The sequence below is a fragment of the Diospyros lotus genome, chromosome 11 (genome assembly GCF_014633365.1).
Source record: "Diospyros lotus cultivar Yz01 chromosome 11, ASM1463336v1, whole genome shotgun sequence".
Lineage (NCBI taxonomy): Eukaryota > Viridiplantae > Streptophyta > Magnoliopsida > Ericales > Ebenaceae > Diospyros > Diospyros lotus.
This window is the reverse complement of record NC_068348.1, coordinates 621,774-637,047: the sequence shown is the minus strand read 5'-3', so window position 1 is coordinate 637,047 and position 15,274 is coordinate 621,774. Positions and strand designations below refer to the sequence as shown.

General features: G+C 37.9%; 2 protein-coding genes across 4 annotated transcripts; both read left to right on the top strand.

The window, feature by feature from the left end:
• Positions 1 to 1,877: 1,877 nt before the first annotated feature.
• Positions 1,878 to 9,525, top strand: LOC127813002 (actin cytoskeleton-regulatory complex protein PAN1). Of its 2 annotated transcripts, none has more exons than XM_052353651.1 (6): positions 1,878 to 2,287; positions 4,561 to 6,099; positions 7,892 to 8,089; positions 8,187 to 8,338; positions 8,559 to 9,025; positions 9,124 to 9,525. In XM_052353651.1, the coding sequence occupies exons 2-6, from the start codon at positions 4,596 to 4,598 to the stop codon at positions 9,464 to 9,466; spliced, it is 2,664 nt and encodes an 887-aa protein (XP_052209611.1). In that variant the 5' UTR covers positions 1,878 to 2,287; positions 4,561 to 4,595; the 3' UTR covers positions 9,467 to 9,525. The 2 variants fall into 2 exon arrangements, with proteins under 2 accessions (XP_052209611.1, XP_052209610.1); XM_052353650.1 differs by having other exon boundaries at positions 7,880 to 8,089.
• Positions 9,526 to 10,979: 1,454 nt separating this feature from the next.
• LOC127813331 (BAG family molecular chaperone regulator 1-like) lies at positions 10,980 to 12,953 on the top strand. 2 transcript variants are annotated; one of them, XM_052354258.1, is made up of 5 exons: positions 10,980 to 11,358; positions 11,469 to 11,689; positions 11,805 to 12,049; positions 12,192 to 12,338; positions 12,454 to 12,953. In XM_052354258.1, the coding sequence occupies exons 2-5, from the start codon at positions 11,476 to 11,478 to the stop codon at positions 12,634 to 12,636; spliced, it is 789 nt and encodes a 262-aa protein (XP_052210218.1). In that variant the 5' UTR covers positions 10,980 to 11,358; positions 11,469 to 11,475; the 3' UTR covers positions 12,637 to 12,953. The 2 variants fall into 2 exon arrangements, with proteins under 2 accessions (XP_052210218.1, XP_052210217.1); XM_052354257.1 differs by having other exon boundaries at positions 10,982 to 11,689; positions 12,454 to 12,952.
• The last annotated feature ends 2,321 nt before the right edge of the window (positions 12,954 to 15,274 follow it).

The window sequence follows — 15,274 nt, the reverse complement described above, 5'->3', positions numbered from 1 at the left end:
TTCTGTATAAATAGCATTTTTCTTAAAAATACCACCACACATATCAACCCAATCCTTAGATTTGGGCCTAACCCAAATAGATCAGGCTATACAAAGCTGGGGAGGCATTTCGTTTTTTCTCAAACCCTAGCCTAGTCGAGTCTAGGGGTGTGCATTCGGTTATAACCGAATCGAACCGAAAATCTACACTAACCGAATTAACTAAAACCGAACTAACCAATTATGAATTTGAGCTAACCGAACCGAAAGCCTACCCAAAAAATCAAACTGAACCTACACAAAAACCGACCTAATTGAAATCGAATGACAAATAATTAACATTCATTCATTCAACCTTGATTACCAGTAGCCAAGTAATTAACATTCATTCAGAATAAGACTTTATTACCTCTATTCCAAATACGAAAACAACAATGTGTGACATCGAAGATTGAGTGACAGAAAATGAACCAAAACTGGTGTTTGGAGAATGATATAAAAACACAAATTCTACACCAAGAGGATTTAGAGGAGGAATAACCGATTGACATCAATTCCACTCATCAAGGGAACAAGAAATGTAGGGATCATCACAGCAGTCCCCAATGCCAAGATATAATGCTATAAGCACATCACTGTTGAAAGACATGAACAAACTTGAATCAGAAACAAATTAACAAATGAGCAAACTAAATCTGAAACAAGTTAGGGTTAGGGTTTCGAAATCACTCACTCTCGGTCTCTTGAGAGAGAAGGGATGAAGGGGCGACAACGAAGGGACAAAAGGAAGGCAGCCGACGGCGAAGGCGAGGTGAAGGGTAGTTGGTTAGGGTTCTATTTGCTCTCGCCTTTGACGGGTGGAGGATGACTCGAGAGCTATCTGGCGGCTGGAGCAGAGGGGCTGGGTGTTGGGGAGGGAGAAGTCGACGACGAGGGCATTTGGGTTTGACGGCAACGACGAGGTAAGGGTTAGTCGGTTAGGGTTCGGTTTGCTCTCACCTTCGACAGGTAGGGGGTGACTCTTGAGCTATCTAACGTAGAGCACGCGGTTGGGTGTTGGGAGGGGGGGAGAAGCCTACAACGACATCGATGAGGGCATTTGGGTTCGACGGCAACGACAAGGTGAGGGTTAGCCGGTTAGGGACCTAGGGTTCGATGCTGTCGCCTTTGAAGGGTGGGGGAAGGGGCGACTCTCGGGCTATTGGGTGTGCAGGGCCTGAACAATAAACTTGGGTTTGGGGGAGGGGGTGTGGCGTTGTTGGGGCTAAGAACGGGTAGGTGGTTCAGTTATTTGGGTTCGGTTATTTTGACCCAAATAATCAAACTGAATCAACTATATGATTTTTTGTTAAATGGGTAACCGAAATCGAATCGATTATTAAGACTAACCGAACTGATCGAACCGGTCAGTTCGGTTCGATTAAATCGATTTATCCGAATTTTTGCACACTCCTAGTCAAGTCGCCCTTCTCTCTTCCTCTCCATCTCTCGTCTCTTTAATTTGGCCAATTGTAGGTTAGAGTTTTGGACAATCAACATTAAAATTACTGTAAAATCGACTTTGATCTCCTCAATTGTGATTTCGATGTCTACATCCGATGAGTCCCCCGGACACCGACAACAGCCCATCGGAGTAACAGTTTGATTCTAAGGTAAGCAATTTTGATCATTTTCCGGATGTTTATTGTGATTTTCCGGTGATACATGTACATATATACGTATATACGAGCAGATAAAAACCTTAAGTTTATTGAACGGGTGAAAACGGGTTTGGGGCGTAAATCCGTTTAAGGATCCGTTGGACCCGTTTTAATTTTAAGTTATAAATTTTTCCCCGAAATCGTCATTATTTACAAGTTTGCCACGCAGGAGATAAAAACGTAAGCGTTCGCCCTCACGTACTCACTCTTCGATTTCCAAACATTCCGACTCCCTCTCTGTCCCTGACGTAGTTAGGGTTTCAAAAACCTTCGATTCTCTCTCGCGAGTCGCAGCGGCTGAACGCCTCTCGGGTCCCCCTCTTCGATTCGCGCATCGCATCGGCTGAAATCTTCAACACATATCCTCGCCATAGCTCCAAAGCCTAGATCATATTTATGTTTTTTCATGTTTTCGTTTCTTTGTTTTCAGGGAACAGAGAAAAACAAAAACAGAGCCAAAGCTGAGTTTTGCTGCGATTGTGTTTGTGTTCTTCTGTAATTGGTCGTTTCTGTGTTCTGATGAAATTAGGGTTTGATATCGCCATTCCCGGCTACTGAGGGGACTGTTGGTTTTGTTTTCAGCCGTCAAGGGCTAGAAGATTGGAACTGTGAGTACAAAACTCCATATGTGTTCACCTTTTCCCTCTCTTTTTGTCTTTTTTGTTTGATTAATTGGTTGTACTGGTGCCGGCTTCATTGTTTATGCGGTGTGACTCACTTGCTTCGTTGTAGAGATTTTAAATGACGGTTATTCTTTTTGAGATCCATTTATCTCCACACCCCCCCCCCCAAAAAAAAAAAAAAAAAGGAAAGTTTTATTTTCCGTGAAGCCTTCGCCTGGATTTTAATTTGTTCTGACGAAACTTTTTCTCTTTTCCAATAAATGATTACTCTTAGTTGTGGCAAGTAGCATGGTCAATGTCAATTTAACTGCATGCGACTGGTAATACTTGGTTTGGACTGTGGGGAAGCAAAGGGGGGTGACCATTTTTTTATTTTTTTGTTACACTAGAAGAATTAGGGGAGCATGATATTTCCTTCTCTCTTTTTTTGGCCAGACATACTGTTTTTTCCTTACCGTAGTAATCCCTATTGCTTGTTTTACATGTTCCTTGTCACTTTTTTTCCCACTTTATTCCTATTATGGAGGGAAAGAAAATCCCCCCTCGCCACTTGAATTGCACCTCCACTTCACCTCTTAAGAACAAACTGGAAAAGATAAATATCGACTCCTTTACCCCTGCCTATCACCTCAGCATCCTTCACTTTGCCCTAGAGCCCTTCACTTTGAACATTGTGCCAGTTGTTATTTGTCTTTTAAATTTTTCTTGAATTAAATCTTTTTTATACCTGAGCTCCTGTTCTTTTCTTCCTAGATGGCAAGAAATATATTAGGAAGAACAAGTCACATGCCTGTCTTGTTGATTTTTTATAATGAGACAATACGATGGAACCACATTAGAATGTTGAAATCATCCTAATTGCTAGGAATTTTAAGGTTTTAGTATTCCTTTGTAATTTTTTTGGTGAATAAATGCAAAGAAGATGCTTCAAGAGGTGAATCTTGTATTGGTAATTTAATATATTTAGCCCATGTATATGCATTAAGGCATAACTCGTCCAAACAAACCTAACTCATCTAGGCCCATGAACTTATCAAGGGAGGTTAATTAAAAAGGAATGCTTTCTTTCAAACACAAACAAAATGAGAATGGCTCCCTTTCAATAGCAAATCAATTTTTTCTTAAATCACTACCATAATCAAGAACAACATATGAAGGTTTTATTCAACCGTGTGGGGTTGGCTGTATGAATTCTAGTTAGTCAGTCTTTTTTATCTATAATTTTAGTTTCTGTATAGCCTTTATAACTCACATAATTTATAAGTGTCTTCTGCTAAGCTTTTCTCTAAATCTTTTGCAAATATTTATTCTATTCTATCAACTCTTCTCATAGGAGCTTTTATTGATTTTTTACTCATATGACCAAACCATCTTAAATGTCTTATCATCAATAGTAGTTCACATGAGAAAACCATCTTAATTGTGTATCATGTATCCTATTTTTAGTAGGAGCTACTCCAACCTTATTATGGATAACCTCATTTTTATTTGTCTTTTTCTTGTATGGCTGCATCTCCATCTTAAGTTCTTAACAACCTCATATCCATTGTCCTTATATTTTCCAATTTTCATGTCAGTATTTTATTGTCAGCATTTTGTTCCATGAAACAAAGTTGGTCTTATAGTTGTGAATAACCTCTTATTTGGTTGTATCTTTTCCTGCATGGATGCATCTTCATCTTAATATCATCATCTTCCTTGCATTTACATTTTGCATGTCAGTATTTTATTGTCAAACATTTTGTGCCACGAAACAGCTTTGGTCTTATAGTTTTCTTATAAAATTTGTTCCTTTTTGCTTTAATGTAATTTTACTATCACATAAAATGTTTGATGCACATCTTCATTTTAATCATAATGCCTTAATTTTATGGGTAATGTCCTCATTAATCTGTCTTTTTGGATGATTAATCCATGATATTTGAACAGATGTTTTCTTGGTATGGCTTGATCCCCTAGTGTGCTGTAATATCATCCACACTTAATACTCTTACTAATCTCCTATTCTTTTCACATCCTATCTTCTATCTCTTCACATCCGCTACTCATCCTTTAATTTCTTATGAATTTATCTTCTTAAATTCCAGTTCATGTGCATTATTTTGTGGTGGCTTGCTACAATTCGAGACCCGGATGCATAATACCCAGATTGAATTTCTACCCTTCTTTTTTTAATATTTGTTTTTTTAATCAGATAATATTTGATTGTTAATGGTATGATCTTTGGTAGTAAGTGATTATTTCAACAATTTAATCAGGGTGAGTTTTTACTGGAGAAGGAATTTTGGAAATTATGAAGACGCCATCGACATATCCCGTTCTTGACAATCGACCAATTGATCAATGGAGGGTGACAGAACTAAAGGAAGAGCTTAAGAGGCGGAAATTGATAACTAGGGGGTTGAAAGAAGATCTGGTGAAACGGTTGGATGAAGCACTTAGAAATGAAACTGAATCTCCTAAGGAAGATACTGGTATTATTGCTTTGGATGGGAGTTCCCAAGTTGTGGGGACTGGAGATGTAGTGACATGCCCAGTTGTTTCTGAAACAAGTGGGGACACAAGGGATCATGGTAATAACAAAAATCAGCTGGATGGTGGAACACATGAACCTCACATTGAGGATACTGAAATGTCGTTGGGTAAAAAAAGGGTTTACGAGGAAGATGGAACAGATGGCACTGGTTCTGCTAGGGAGGAGAAGACAGTAGTTAATGTGAGTTCTTTTGACACTAACATCACAATTAAAGATAATTTGGTATCTGAAAAGAAAGCCGACATTGATGACGCTGTAGCGTCATTGGGTGAAAAGAAAGTTCAAGAGGCAGAAGTAACAGGTGGTACTGATTCTGCTAGGGATGAGGATATAGTAGTTAACGCAATTTCTGGTGAAAACATTGCAATAGAGGAGGATACAGTATCTGGAATAGCTATAGATGTGAAAGAGTCTCAGAACAGTGACTCAAAAAATGACGAGATGGATTCAAAATCCCTGCGGGAGAATGAGGAGGTAAAGCTTAGTCAAGAAAATGTTGACCTCAACTCTTCTGATCCAAATGATGAGGCATCTGAGGTTAGCAATATCACAGTAAGTGAGAATGTGGTATCTGGAACAGCATTGACTGTGAATGACGACTCCCAAGACCAGAGGGGGGATTTGAAATCCCAGTTGGAGAATGAGGAAATGAAGATCTCCCATGAGGAAGTCGATCTCAACTCTTCTGATCCAAACCAGGTATCCGAGGTCAGCACTGTTTTAGGGTTTCAAGTAAAAACTGATTCTATTTCTAGTGATTGTGTCTCAATTAATGAAAAGAATGAACTAAAGGATAATATAATTGATGATAATGTCAAATTAGAATTAGATGTTATGCCTGAGATGGTGCAGCCATCATCAAGCAATGTGCTCGCAGATGGTGGCAAACTACATCCAATGGATGTTGAAGAGCCACATGAGACCAAGGCACCTGTCGAGGAGAGAGATGACAGCAATGCTGCTAAAGCGGAGGTGAACAAGAAAAATGATGGTGCAGATGTAACTTCTTCAGAAAAGTTAAATTTGGACCGAAGTTCTGGTGAAGATTACTTGGAGGAAGATGCACTGGAGAATAAACAAATAGATTCTAAGTATAACTCAGATGATGTGGAAGATAGGAGTGAGAAAACTTCAGTTCTTGTGGTGAAGGAGGAAGCTCCTGTCGATATTATGCTGGATGATAATCTTTCAGACAAGAAATACATTCATGATGAAAATAAGAATGTTGCAGTTACACCCCCTGTGAAAAGGAAGCTTCATGGTAAGCTTGTTTCTGTAATCTTTTTCCATCTCTTGTATTTTCTTCACTCATATGTATTTTCATTTACTTCACCAATACGCGTGTGTGATTCTTCATTAGCAAAATTGTGTATATATGTTTGGGTTTTCATCTAACTGTCTTGATCTCGTTTTGCATTGCTTGCAAGACATTGTTGCGTGTGGAAATAGAAAATTCAGCCTCTTTTTTTGTTTTTTTTTCCATTTTCAGTGATATTCCAATTACATGTTTTGCATCTCTGTATTCTTTGTTGTTTTATCCTATTTTATTGGATCATGAAAGCATTATGTTGCCGTGGCATTATTCTGTGTGTGTGTCGGTAAAAAATTATCTCCCTTCATATTGTCTGTGAATTTGATGATCCCATGCAGACTTCTGCCAGCCCTCTAAAACACCTTCTACGTTACAGCTCATAAGGGAGGAGCTATACTAATGGAGCATCGACTCCAGCTTTGAGCCTATAACATTTGAGACTCTTGGTAGTCTAATCGGCGAAGAAAAAACGATTATGTTCTAATTTTGTGTGTTTCATATTGATTATATGAGTGACTGAACTACATGGTTCTTAAATTGCTTCAGTGAATTTCCTGAAAATTGGTCACATTTGGGACATCATTTTTTATCTTACTTCTCTAATGTGCTCTCTTAAACTTATTTTATGTGATTTTCCTAAGCTGTTGAGAAAATTAAAAAGTGATTTGAAATGGGTGCAGAAAATTTTGGTTTTGGGCCGATTTTTATTCCTTTTTTTTTTCTTTTGGCTAAGCAGCCCCATTTTTATTCAACAGCTAAGATTTATGTGTTCTAATCATGGTTCCTAGGTTTGATGGTAAAAACTTTAGATGTCAGGCATTGAAGTGTAGATGAGTGCAAGAGTTAAAGACTTACAAATTCATTCTATCTACTCCATCCTTTCTGGCTGTTCATATATTAATGGGGTCAATGCTGAGCAGTACTTTTGGTCTTCTTGTAAATTGTGAAACCATATGCATTTTCAAGCATTTATTGTTTTCTAGCGTACTATACGATCCAAAAAAAAAAAACCACTGAGCTAATAAGCATGGGTATGTAGGGGCATCGATACAAAAAGAGATAGCGTATGCTTATTTGGCAGTAATATGATATGGATGCCTCAGGGATGTCAATGTAGAAGGTGCCCTTCAATTTGTAGATATATAAATTCTTTATGAACTGAAATAACATTTTTATTGAGCATTGTAGCACAAGTTTAAAAGAACATTAGATTTCAATACCAAGCAAAACAGTCATGAGAATATATATGACTTAATAAAGATTATAGTCCAATTACAAATAAATGCAAATAGAAAGCTGTGAGCAATGTATTATCTGATCCTGGAATGCTTATGATATTAATGCAATGTTAAGTGATGAGATATCTGACCTACCAGTTTTTGATCAATTTGAGGGAATATTTCATTGTTGGACTCTCAGTATCATTTCTCTACAAGTTAGCTTATCATTATCTTGCCATGAAAGTTCATATCTATATAATCTCTCTTCTGTTAGAAACATTTGGTAGCCAATTGTTAGTCCTTGTTAAACACATGGAATATTTACGCATTTTAGTGACATGCCTACAAATACATCTGGGTCTTCTTGTTTACTGTCACTGTAATGCTTATTCCAACAACTATTTCTATTGGAATTTGAAACCTGTTTTTCACTTTATTTGTTCACTTAGTAGTAGCTTTCTTTGTATTCATGAACTTGGTTGTCTGTTTTTCCTATTTTGCTTGATAAGCTGCTTCTGCAGATCAAGAACTAGTTGGTAACAATGAGGCTTCCAAGAGACAAAGGAGGTGGAATGCTGAAAACCTTAAAGTTCCTGAACCTGTAAGCAACATTCCCACTACTACTACTACTACTCCTAAGGACAGTATCCCATCTACTAAGCGCAACTTCTCTAGATCCAATTCTACAGCTAGTGAAGATGCTCCAAAAGAACGTGTGGGTGAGTTCTCATGGTTTTTTTTAATCTAATATCGTGACATTTTCAGAAATGATTTGTTGAGAATTAGAATTTCCTCACTTTTTTATTTGTTTGGCAGTTCCACCATCACCAAAGGCTCCTACTAATTCTTTAAGAATTGATCGCTTTCTGCGTCCATTTACACTAAAAGCTGTGCAAGAACTTCTGGGGAAAACTGGGAATGTCACTAGTTTCTGGATGGACCACATCAAAACCCACTGCTATGTCACTGTAAGTTATACTGGATACATGCATCCATGTGCACAGGTCTCTGTCTTTATGCCATCATGTCCATGTGTTTTTGCCATTCTTTTGTCTGATATAAAATTGATTTTGGGGATTGTGTTGAGGCAAGATAAGATGCATGGCTTCTGTTTTTTTACTTTATCAGAAGTGTTGGTCCAGGCATTTGAAATGAATTTGGGATAACCTAAACACGATTTTGGTGCAGTATTCTTCTGTTGAAGAAGCCATGGAGACTCGGAATGCTGTATATAACTTGCAATGGCCTCCAAATGGGGGACGCCTTCTTGTAGCTGAGTTTGTTGACCCCCAGGAAGTGAAAATGCGACTGGATGGTCCTCCTCCTCAATCACCTGCAACACCAGTCAGTACTGGGCCAACTGTGCTTCCTGCTCCATCTGACTCGCAGCCCCCAGCTGCCCCTAGCCGACAGGTCCAGTGGCAGCAACTCCCACCTCCACCACCTCTCCCGCCTCCGCCGCCTCTGTCAAACCCCCCTCCAGCAAGGGAACGACCCCCTCTCCCACCGCCGCCTAGTGAGAAAGCCGACCCACCAATCGTCACTTTGGACGACCTCTTTAGGAAAACTAAAGCGACCCCTCGAATCTACTACTTACCATTGTCTGATGAACAAGTGGCAGCGAAGCTAAAGGCACAGGGAAAAAGCACCAAGCAGTAGGGATTTGGCTGTAGCTACTAGTATTCGGATTTTGTAATGGATTGGTTGTCCCAGATAACGGTAAGCAAGTATCACATAAATTACATCTTTGCAGGTCTGCAGGTGTTGCTTGTTGGAATGGAGTGTTCCAGGCAAAGTGGTACAGGGATAGCAGGAGGAGGAGGAGGTTCAGGTCCAAGGATGGGTTTAGGTTTTCTCACTGCCAAATAGAGGTTTCTTCCCTTTGTGATTGGACGGATTTGATTATATCTCTGTCTTGTCTGTGTATCTCTCTCTTTGTTTCCTCCTGTAGCCGGAGGTCTGACTTTGTTGAACCTCCTCAACTCTTTCTGTTAGCATTTAACTTCTTAATGGATTGTTGGCTTGGTGGTATTGCATCTTTACAATCGGCTCTGCCAGTGCCAGTGCTAGTGCTAGTGTTAGTGCAAGTCCTGTAGCTAATAGATCTTGACTAACTTTATTGAGAAATGCGAGTAGATTGTTTCTTTGATTTGAACTTGTGAAAACAAATGGAACCATAAATTGTATAGTTTATGTGAAGACCCTTTTTTGTAATAACAAAAATGATATAAAATTTGGAAATGCTAAAATTCTAATAAAATAAAATGTTATATTATATTCAAGCTAAAACGGACAAAATGTTGCCCAGATTTTCTATTGTCACCAACAACTTGCAACTAATTTTTTAAAAAAAGAATTGGGATATTATTTGAAAGTATTTATTAACATAGTGCTGGTTAATTAAGATATGAGTTTTTATGAGTTAGAAAAAATGAGATATGAAAAATATTTTAAAAAATATTTTTTTATTATATTTGTTAAATTTATTTCATAATTTAAAAAAAATTATATGATTTCTTATATGAGATTTTTTTTTAGATAAATTTAGCTTTTAGACTTTATAGATAAGAAAAAATAATCATATATTTTTGTTATATTTTAAAAAATTTAACAAATAATTTGATAAAAATCTTAAAATGCTTTCTATTCTTATCTCGATCATTTTATATCTTGGTTTAAAAATATTTTAATTTTATTTTGATAAAATTTTATCTTACTCATTTTAACAAACGCTAACTAAAATAATGTTTGTTAATCGAGATATAAGAAGTCATGTAATTTTCTGTGTGAAATTATTTAAATAAATTTATTTCTCATTTTTTTTAGATAAATTTATTTAAAATTTTACAAATAAGAAAAAATGACTCACATATCTCTCTAATATATTACAAAAAATTTAACAAATAGTCATAAAAATTTAGAATATTTTTCAGCTATATCTTGATAATTTTATATATTAATATTTTAATATAAATTTAATTTACTTACTTTTGCAAACACTACCAAATTGAAAAAACATTGTGCTGGCCTGGCGGGCCAACACGGCTCAGTCTCAGCCTCAGCCTATATTGCTCATATCATGCCGGGCCATGCCCTTGAAAACCTTCTGGCGTCCAACAATGACTGCTGTTGGTTTCATGGCACTGTCCTTTTCTTTCTTCCCACTAAAGCCCCCCGCTTAGGGATGATAGCTCACAAATCATGTTCGCCGGACAAGCAAATGAAAACTTAAACAACCCTCGGCCCTCAACACTGATAGCAGCAAAAAGATTACTATAATTTCTTATCACTAAGCCAAGCCAAACTCTAAGAACATTAAAGGTGCTGCGGATAAGGTAGCAAGGGAGGTGGAGGTGGGCAATGGTGCCAGAAGGGATTGGTGAATTGGGGCCATTCCACCATGGGCGATGAACTGGCCATAACCCCACCTCTCGTTTATAATTGCTACTGTTATCTGAAAAGCCCTAAACATGTTAGTCCGCGTGGCTTGTCCTGCTTTTGTTGGCTCTTTGCCTTCGTCCGTCTCAATCTTCTCCAATTATTTGGCCCCCTCCCTCTCCCTCTGCTCCATAAATCATTCGTCCTGTGGATAAATGCAATTACTACAGTGCCTTTCTACAGCCAACAGCAGTCGCCCGCCGCAAGGAGCTGAATGTTCCCAGAATTTGACATTTTCATTCACTTAATTTGATGCAATGCCACCACATTCATTTCAATTCTTATCAACCAAGCAAACTATATCTAATTATAATATTTATATATATAACTAACCATATACCCTGCTCATTCTACCTACCAATCCCCCCCCCCCCCCACCTTTTTCTCGTCTAGTCTCCTTTTCGTTTCCTCTCTGTCTCTTTGTCTGTCTCTGTCTCTCTCTCTGGCCTTTATACTCTGAAATCATCTTCTTCCGAGTTACTAAGACAAACCCTGTTCTTATTTCCTTCTTTTGCAGTGTGATCAGTGAGAAACCGAATTGGGTTTGTGGGTAAGAACTTGGTTCTTTCTACGCCTTTGGTTTTCCTCTTTAGCTTGCAAATTTAGCAAGTGCTTGAATTTCAATTTGGTGGAGCTTCATTGCTTGTGTTGGAAATTAAGTGAAGTGATGTTGAAGACCAAGTCAAGGGTGTCCGCCGGAGTGTCATCGCCAGCGAGACCAGGTGCCGGAGAGGCGGCGGGGTGGGAGGTCCGGCCTGGGGGAATGCTGGTGCAGAAGCGGAACTCGGATCAAACCGCCTTGCTCTCTTCCAAGATAAAACTCGCGGTGAAATTCGGATCATCCTTTCATCAACTCACCATTAGCCCCCAAGCAAGTTTCGGTAATCCACTTCAACTTTCAATTCTCAAACTCAAAACAGACTTGCATTCGTTATGCTGAATTTGGGTGTTGGTTTAGTGATGGGAATTGGTGTTTGGTGTTTGGGATTGATTCAGGGGAGCTGAAGAAGATGCTGGCCGGGCCAACTGGGCTGCACCCTCAGGATCAGAAGCTCATTTACAGAGACAAGGAGAGGAATTCGAAGGCTTTCCTCGATGTTGCGGGAGTGACTGATGGATCAAAGATTGTGCTAGTTGAGGATGTGACTTCCCGGGAGAGGCGGCTTCTCAATGACAACATGGACAAGGCGCCCAAAGCCATAGCAGAAATAGGCCTGGAAATTGACACGCTTGCCAAGAAGGTGTACCGTTTTTGTTAGATATGATAACTCCTAAAATTCAATTCATATATGATTCAGATAACTGTCTCTCAACAGGACACAATCAGATGATTTTGGGTACAGGAGACCTAATCCCGTTAGAGTTGTTCTGTAAATTTCACAGGTTAGTGTTCTGGAACTGGAGATTTGTGGTGGGAAGAAGGCGTCAGAAGCCGCTGTTGTGAATTTGACAGAAGTGTTGATGACAAAGCTGCTCAAGCTGGACGAGATCGTAGCCAATGGAGATGCAAAGATGCAAAGGAGAGAGCAGGTACACACACACACACATCTCTTCCATTAACTCTCTCTCTCTCTCTTGGAATTCATATCCAAGCTTGGCTTCTGAAATCAATCATTCCATTTCTGAATGATGATTCTTTTTGAAGGTGAGGAGAGTTCAGAAGTACATAGAAACTCTTGACAGGCTCAAGATCAAGAATGCAAGCAATGGAGTTGAACGCCCCTTTCACCAGAAGCTGAGGCATTCAACCAACTTGGCAACTCTCAAGCCCAATGCAAAACTAGGAGCAAACCAATTCAACAGGGCAACAAGTTTTCCTTCCTCATAATCTATGAAGCTCCTAGCTAGACTTACCTTTTCTGTAGATTCTTTTCAATTATAAATATATATATATATATATGTGCGCGTATATGTATATTTTCTTCTTCTCTTTTTATGGGCATGAATCCTTGTAATGGAACTCCATGGGGGTGGTTCTGTTTCTTCCTAATTCTTTGTGTGTCCAGTGCTGGATAGAGTTGGCCGTAAGAATTGTTCCGACTGAAATTTGGTGGGTGTAAAGATTAGTGTGTAGCTACCAACTTATAATGTTGAAGACGATATCTTTATGGATTAGTTTTTGTATTAGCTAATATTATTTGAATATAATATGATCATGACATTTTTATAATTTAGAGTTACTTTATCAACAAGTCAGTTCAAAATTTAAAATGTAAGCATATAAAACGAGAATTTATACAACATATCAAGATGGTCGCTTATATGTTTTTATTTAAAATGAGAATTTTCCTTGAGAGTGGGGTTAAATTTAGATGGCTCTGGTCAGCGGAGTAGCAAACACTTGTGGAAGTAGCAAACCATATCGTTGTTCAAGGAATGATCTATTTCATATGGAGGAAGCATAACAACTGGTGTTTTCATGATCAAGAGTGTCTGACAGACCAATTAGTTTATTTAATCCAAAATGAGATTTGAATGTGCCTTTTTCCTCTTCATTTTCCCAAATCCTTGCAAGGGTTAGCCTTACTCCACTTGTGGCGTCTTCATTTGAACTGTCTTAGATAGTCTTGTGTTCCTTTGGGACTCATGGTCCTAGGGTCTATATGCGACGTTTCTGGCTAACTCATCGGAAGTTACCTGGCTCCAATGAAGTATTGTGGCACGAGGGTGGTGGGATATGGGCAAATGGTAGGTTGGATGACACAGGCTGTCGTGCCAAGGTAGCAGCCCTATGCCATCACAAGGTTATCGGTCAAAATTCAAGGTTAAGTTTTATGACCCTATGAGTGTGTTTGATAGCCTAAAAATTTCATAGAAAATGTCACATTCAAATAATTGAATTTCATCTTTGCTATTTGACACTGCAATTTTCATGAAATTGAATTTTATGGTACAACCCTTTAAAATATATTTGGACCTATTTTCTATAAAAAAAATTGATTCTAAGGGGGTGGTTTTTATTTTCCATACAAGTTAAAAAATATTTTTTTCCAACTAAATGCTATCAAACATATCCTATATGTCTTGTTAATTTTTCTTGTACTTTTGTTCTTACTCAGAATATGTTTGGAACATACACCATGTGTTTTGTTAATTTTTTTTTGTACTTTTATTCTTACTCAGAATATGTTTGGAACATACGCTATGCGTCTTGTTAATTTTTCTTGTACTTTTGTTCTTACTCGGAATATGCTTGGTGATTGTGTAAATTTTTTTCTATTTTTTTTTGTTGAATAAATTTTTAAATTTTTCTTTTGAGTACTAGTTTGCTTCTTTTTTTTTGTTTTTTGGTTTGGGGGGGGGGGGGGGGGGGGGGGGGTTGTAACCTTTTGCATTAAGGGGCAACTTTTGTATTTGATTATGGTAATGATGCTAAATGGGGAACATAAAGACTTGTTTTTTCAAGGTTTGTTGACGAAAAGGTAATAAAAGGGGCAAGTGGGCATATGAATATGATGCTCTCTTGTGAGAAACTAAAAGTCGTTAAGATAATGCATAAAGGAAGGTTAATCCAGGATTAATTAAGGATAATTATGCCTAAGCCCGGGAGCAAGTTTGACTTTGGAGGCTAACATTGTATAATTAATTATATTCGGTGGGTCAGCTGCTGCTGCTTAATCATTCATTCATTCTGTAGCAAGTGAATATGTTCCTCTACTTAATTACTGGCATCCAATTTCACGAGCTGCTAAAGGGTCTTAGAGAAAGTCCCTCCTTACGGGTGTGACCATCTAAATTAGGACTGTTCAAAAAAATTGGTGCACTACGAAAATCAACTAAATCGAATCGAATCAAACCGATCCGATTGATTTTTTTTTTTTGGCGGTCGAAAACGGTTTGGATTCTGTCCAAACTGCGCGATTTATGGTTTATGGTTTAAAACCGAACCGCCCAAGAAAATAATAAAAAAATTATTATTATAAAAATCTAATAATTGACAGCCCATCCTATTTATTTTTTATACTATTTTATCTTTATTTTTTACTCCTATTTATTTACATTTAACTGTCTTTATTTACCAATATTTGTGTCTTTATTTACCATTTTTAAATATCTTTTTTAGTGATTTTAAATAGCATTTCAAATTGCGGTAAAGCGCACCAAACCAAACCGCAAATGCGGTTTGGTTTGGTCGAACCCAAGTCTGGTTTGATTGAAAAATCGCACTAGCAGTTTGGCGTGCTGAAAATGATTCAGACCGGCCAAACCGCACCGCGAACACCCCTAATCTAAACAATTCTTAATAATTCATGATGAATTTGTTAAATAAATTCAAGACTCAAGAGGGCAATAAATGATGATAGCATAAATAGTGGTGTAAGAGAGATGGCTCCTCGTGTTTGTACTAAAGAGCGTTTGTTAATCAAGATATGTGGTGAAAAAAAATCAAGATATGGATACATTACGAATTTCTATAATTTTCAACATATTTGTTAAGGTTATCTGACCATTTTTAAGAAAACCAT

Coding starts and splice junctions, on each gene's coding strand:
- LOC127813002 (XM_052353650.1), top strand. CDS start 4,596: ATGAAGACGCCATCGACATATCCCGTTCTTGACAATCGACCAATTGAT. Junction 8,090..8,186: donor TGCTCCAAAAGAACGTGTGG/GTGAGTTCTCAT, acceptor TTTGTTTGGCAG/TTCCACCATCACCAAAGGCT. Junction 8,339..8,558: donor AAACCCACTGCTATGTCACT/GTAAGTTATACT, acceptor ATTTTGGTGCAG/TATTCTTCTGTTGAAGAAGC.
- LOC127813331 (XM_052354258.1), top strand. CDS start 11,476: ATGTTGAAGACCAAGTCAAGGGTGTCCGCCGGAGTGTCATCGCCAGCG. Junction 11,690..11,804: donor TAGCCCCCAAGCAAGTTTCG/GTAATCCACTTC, acceptor GGATTGATTCAG/GGGAGCTGAAGAAGATGCTG. Junction 12,339..12,453: donor AGATGCAAAGGAGAGAGCAG/GTACACACACAC, acceptor TTCTTTTTGAAG/GTGAGGAGAGTTCAGAAGTA.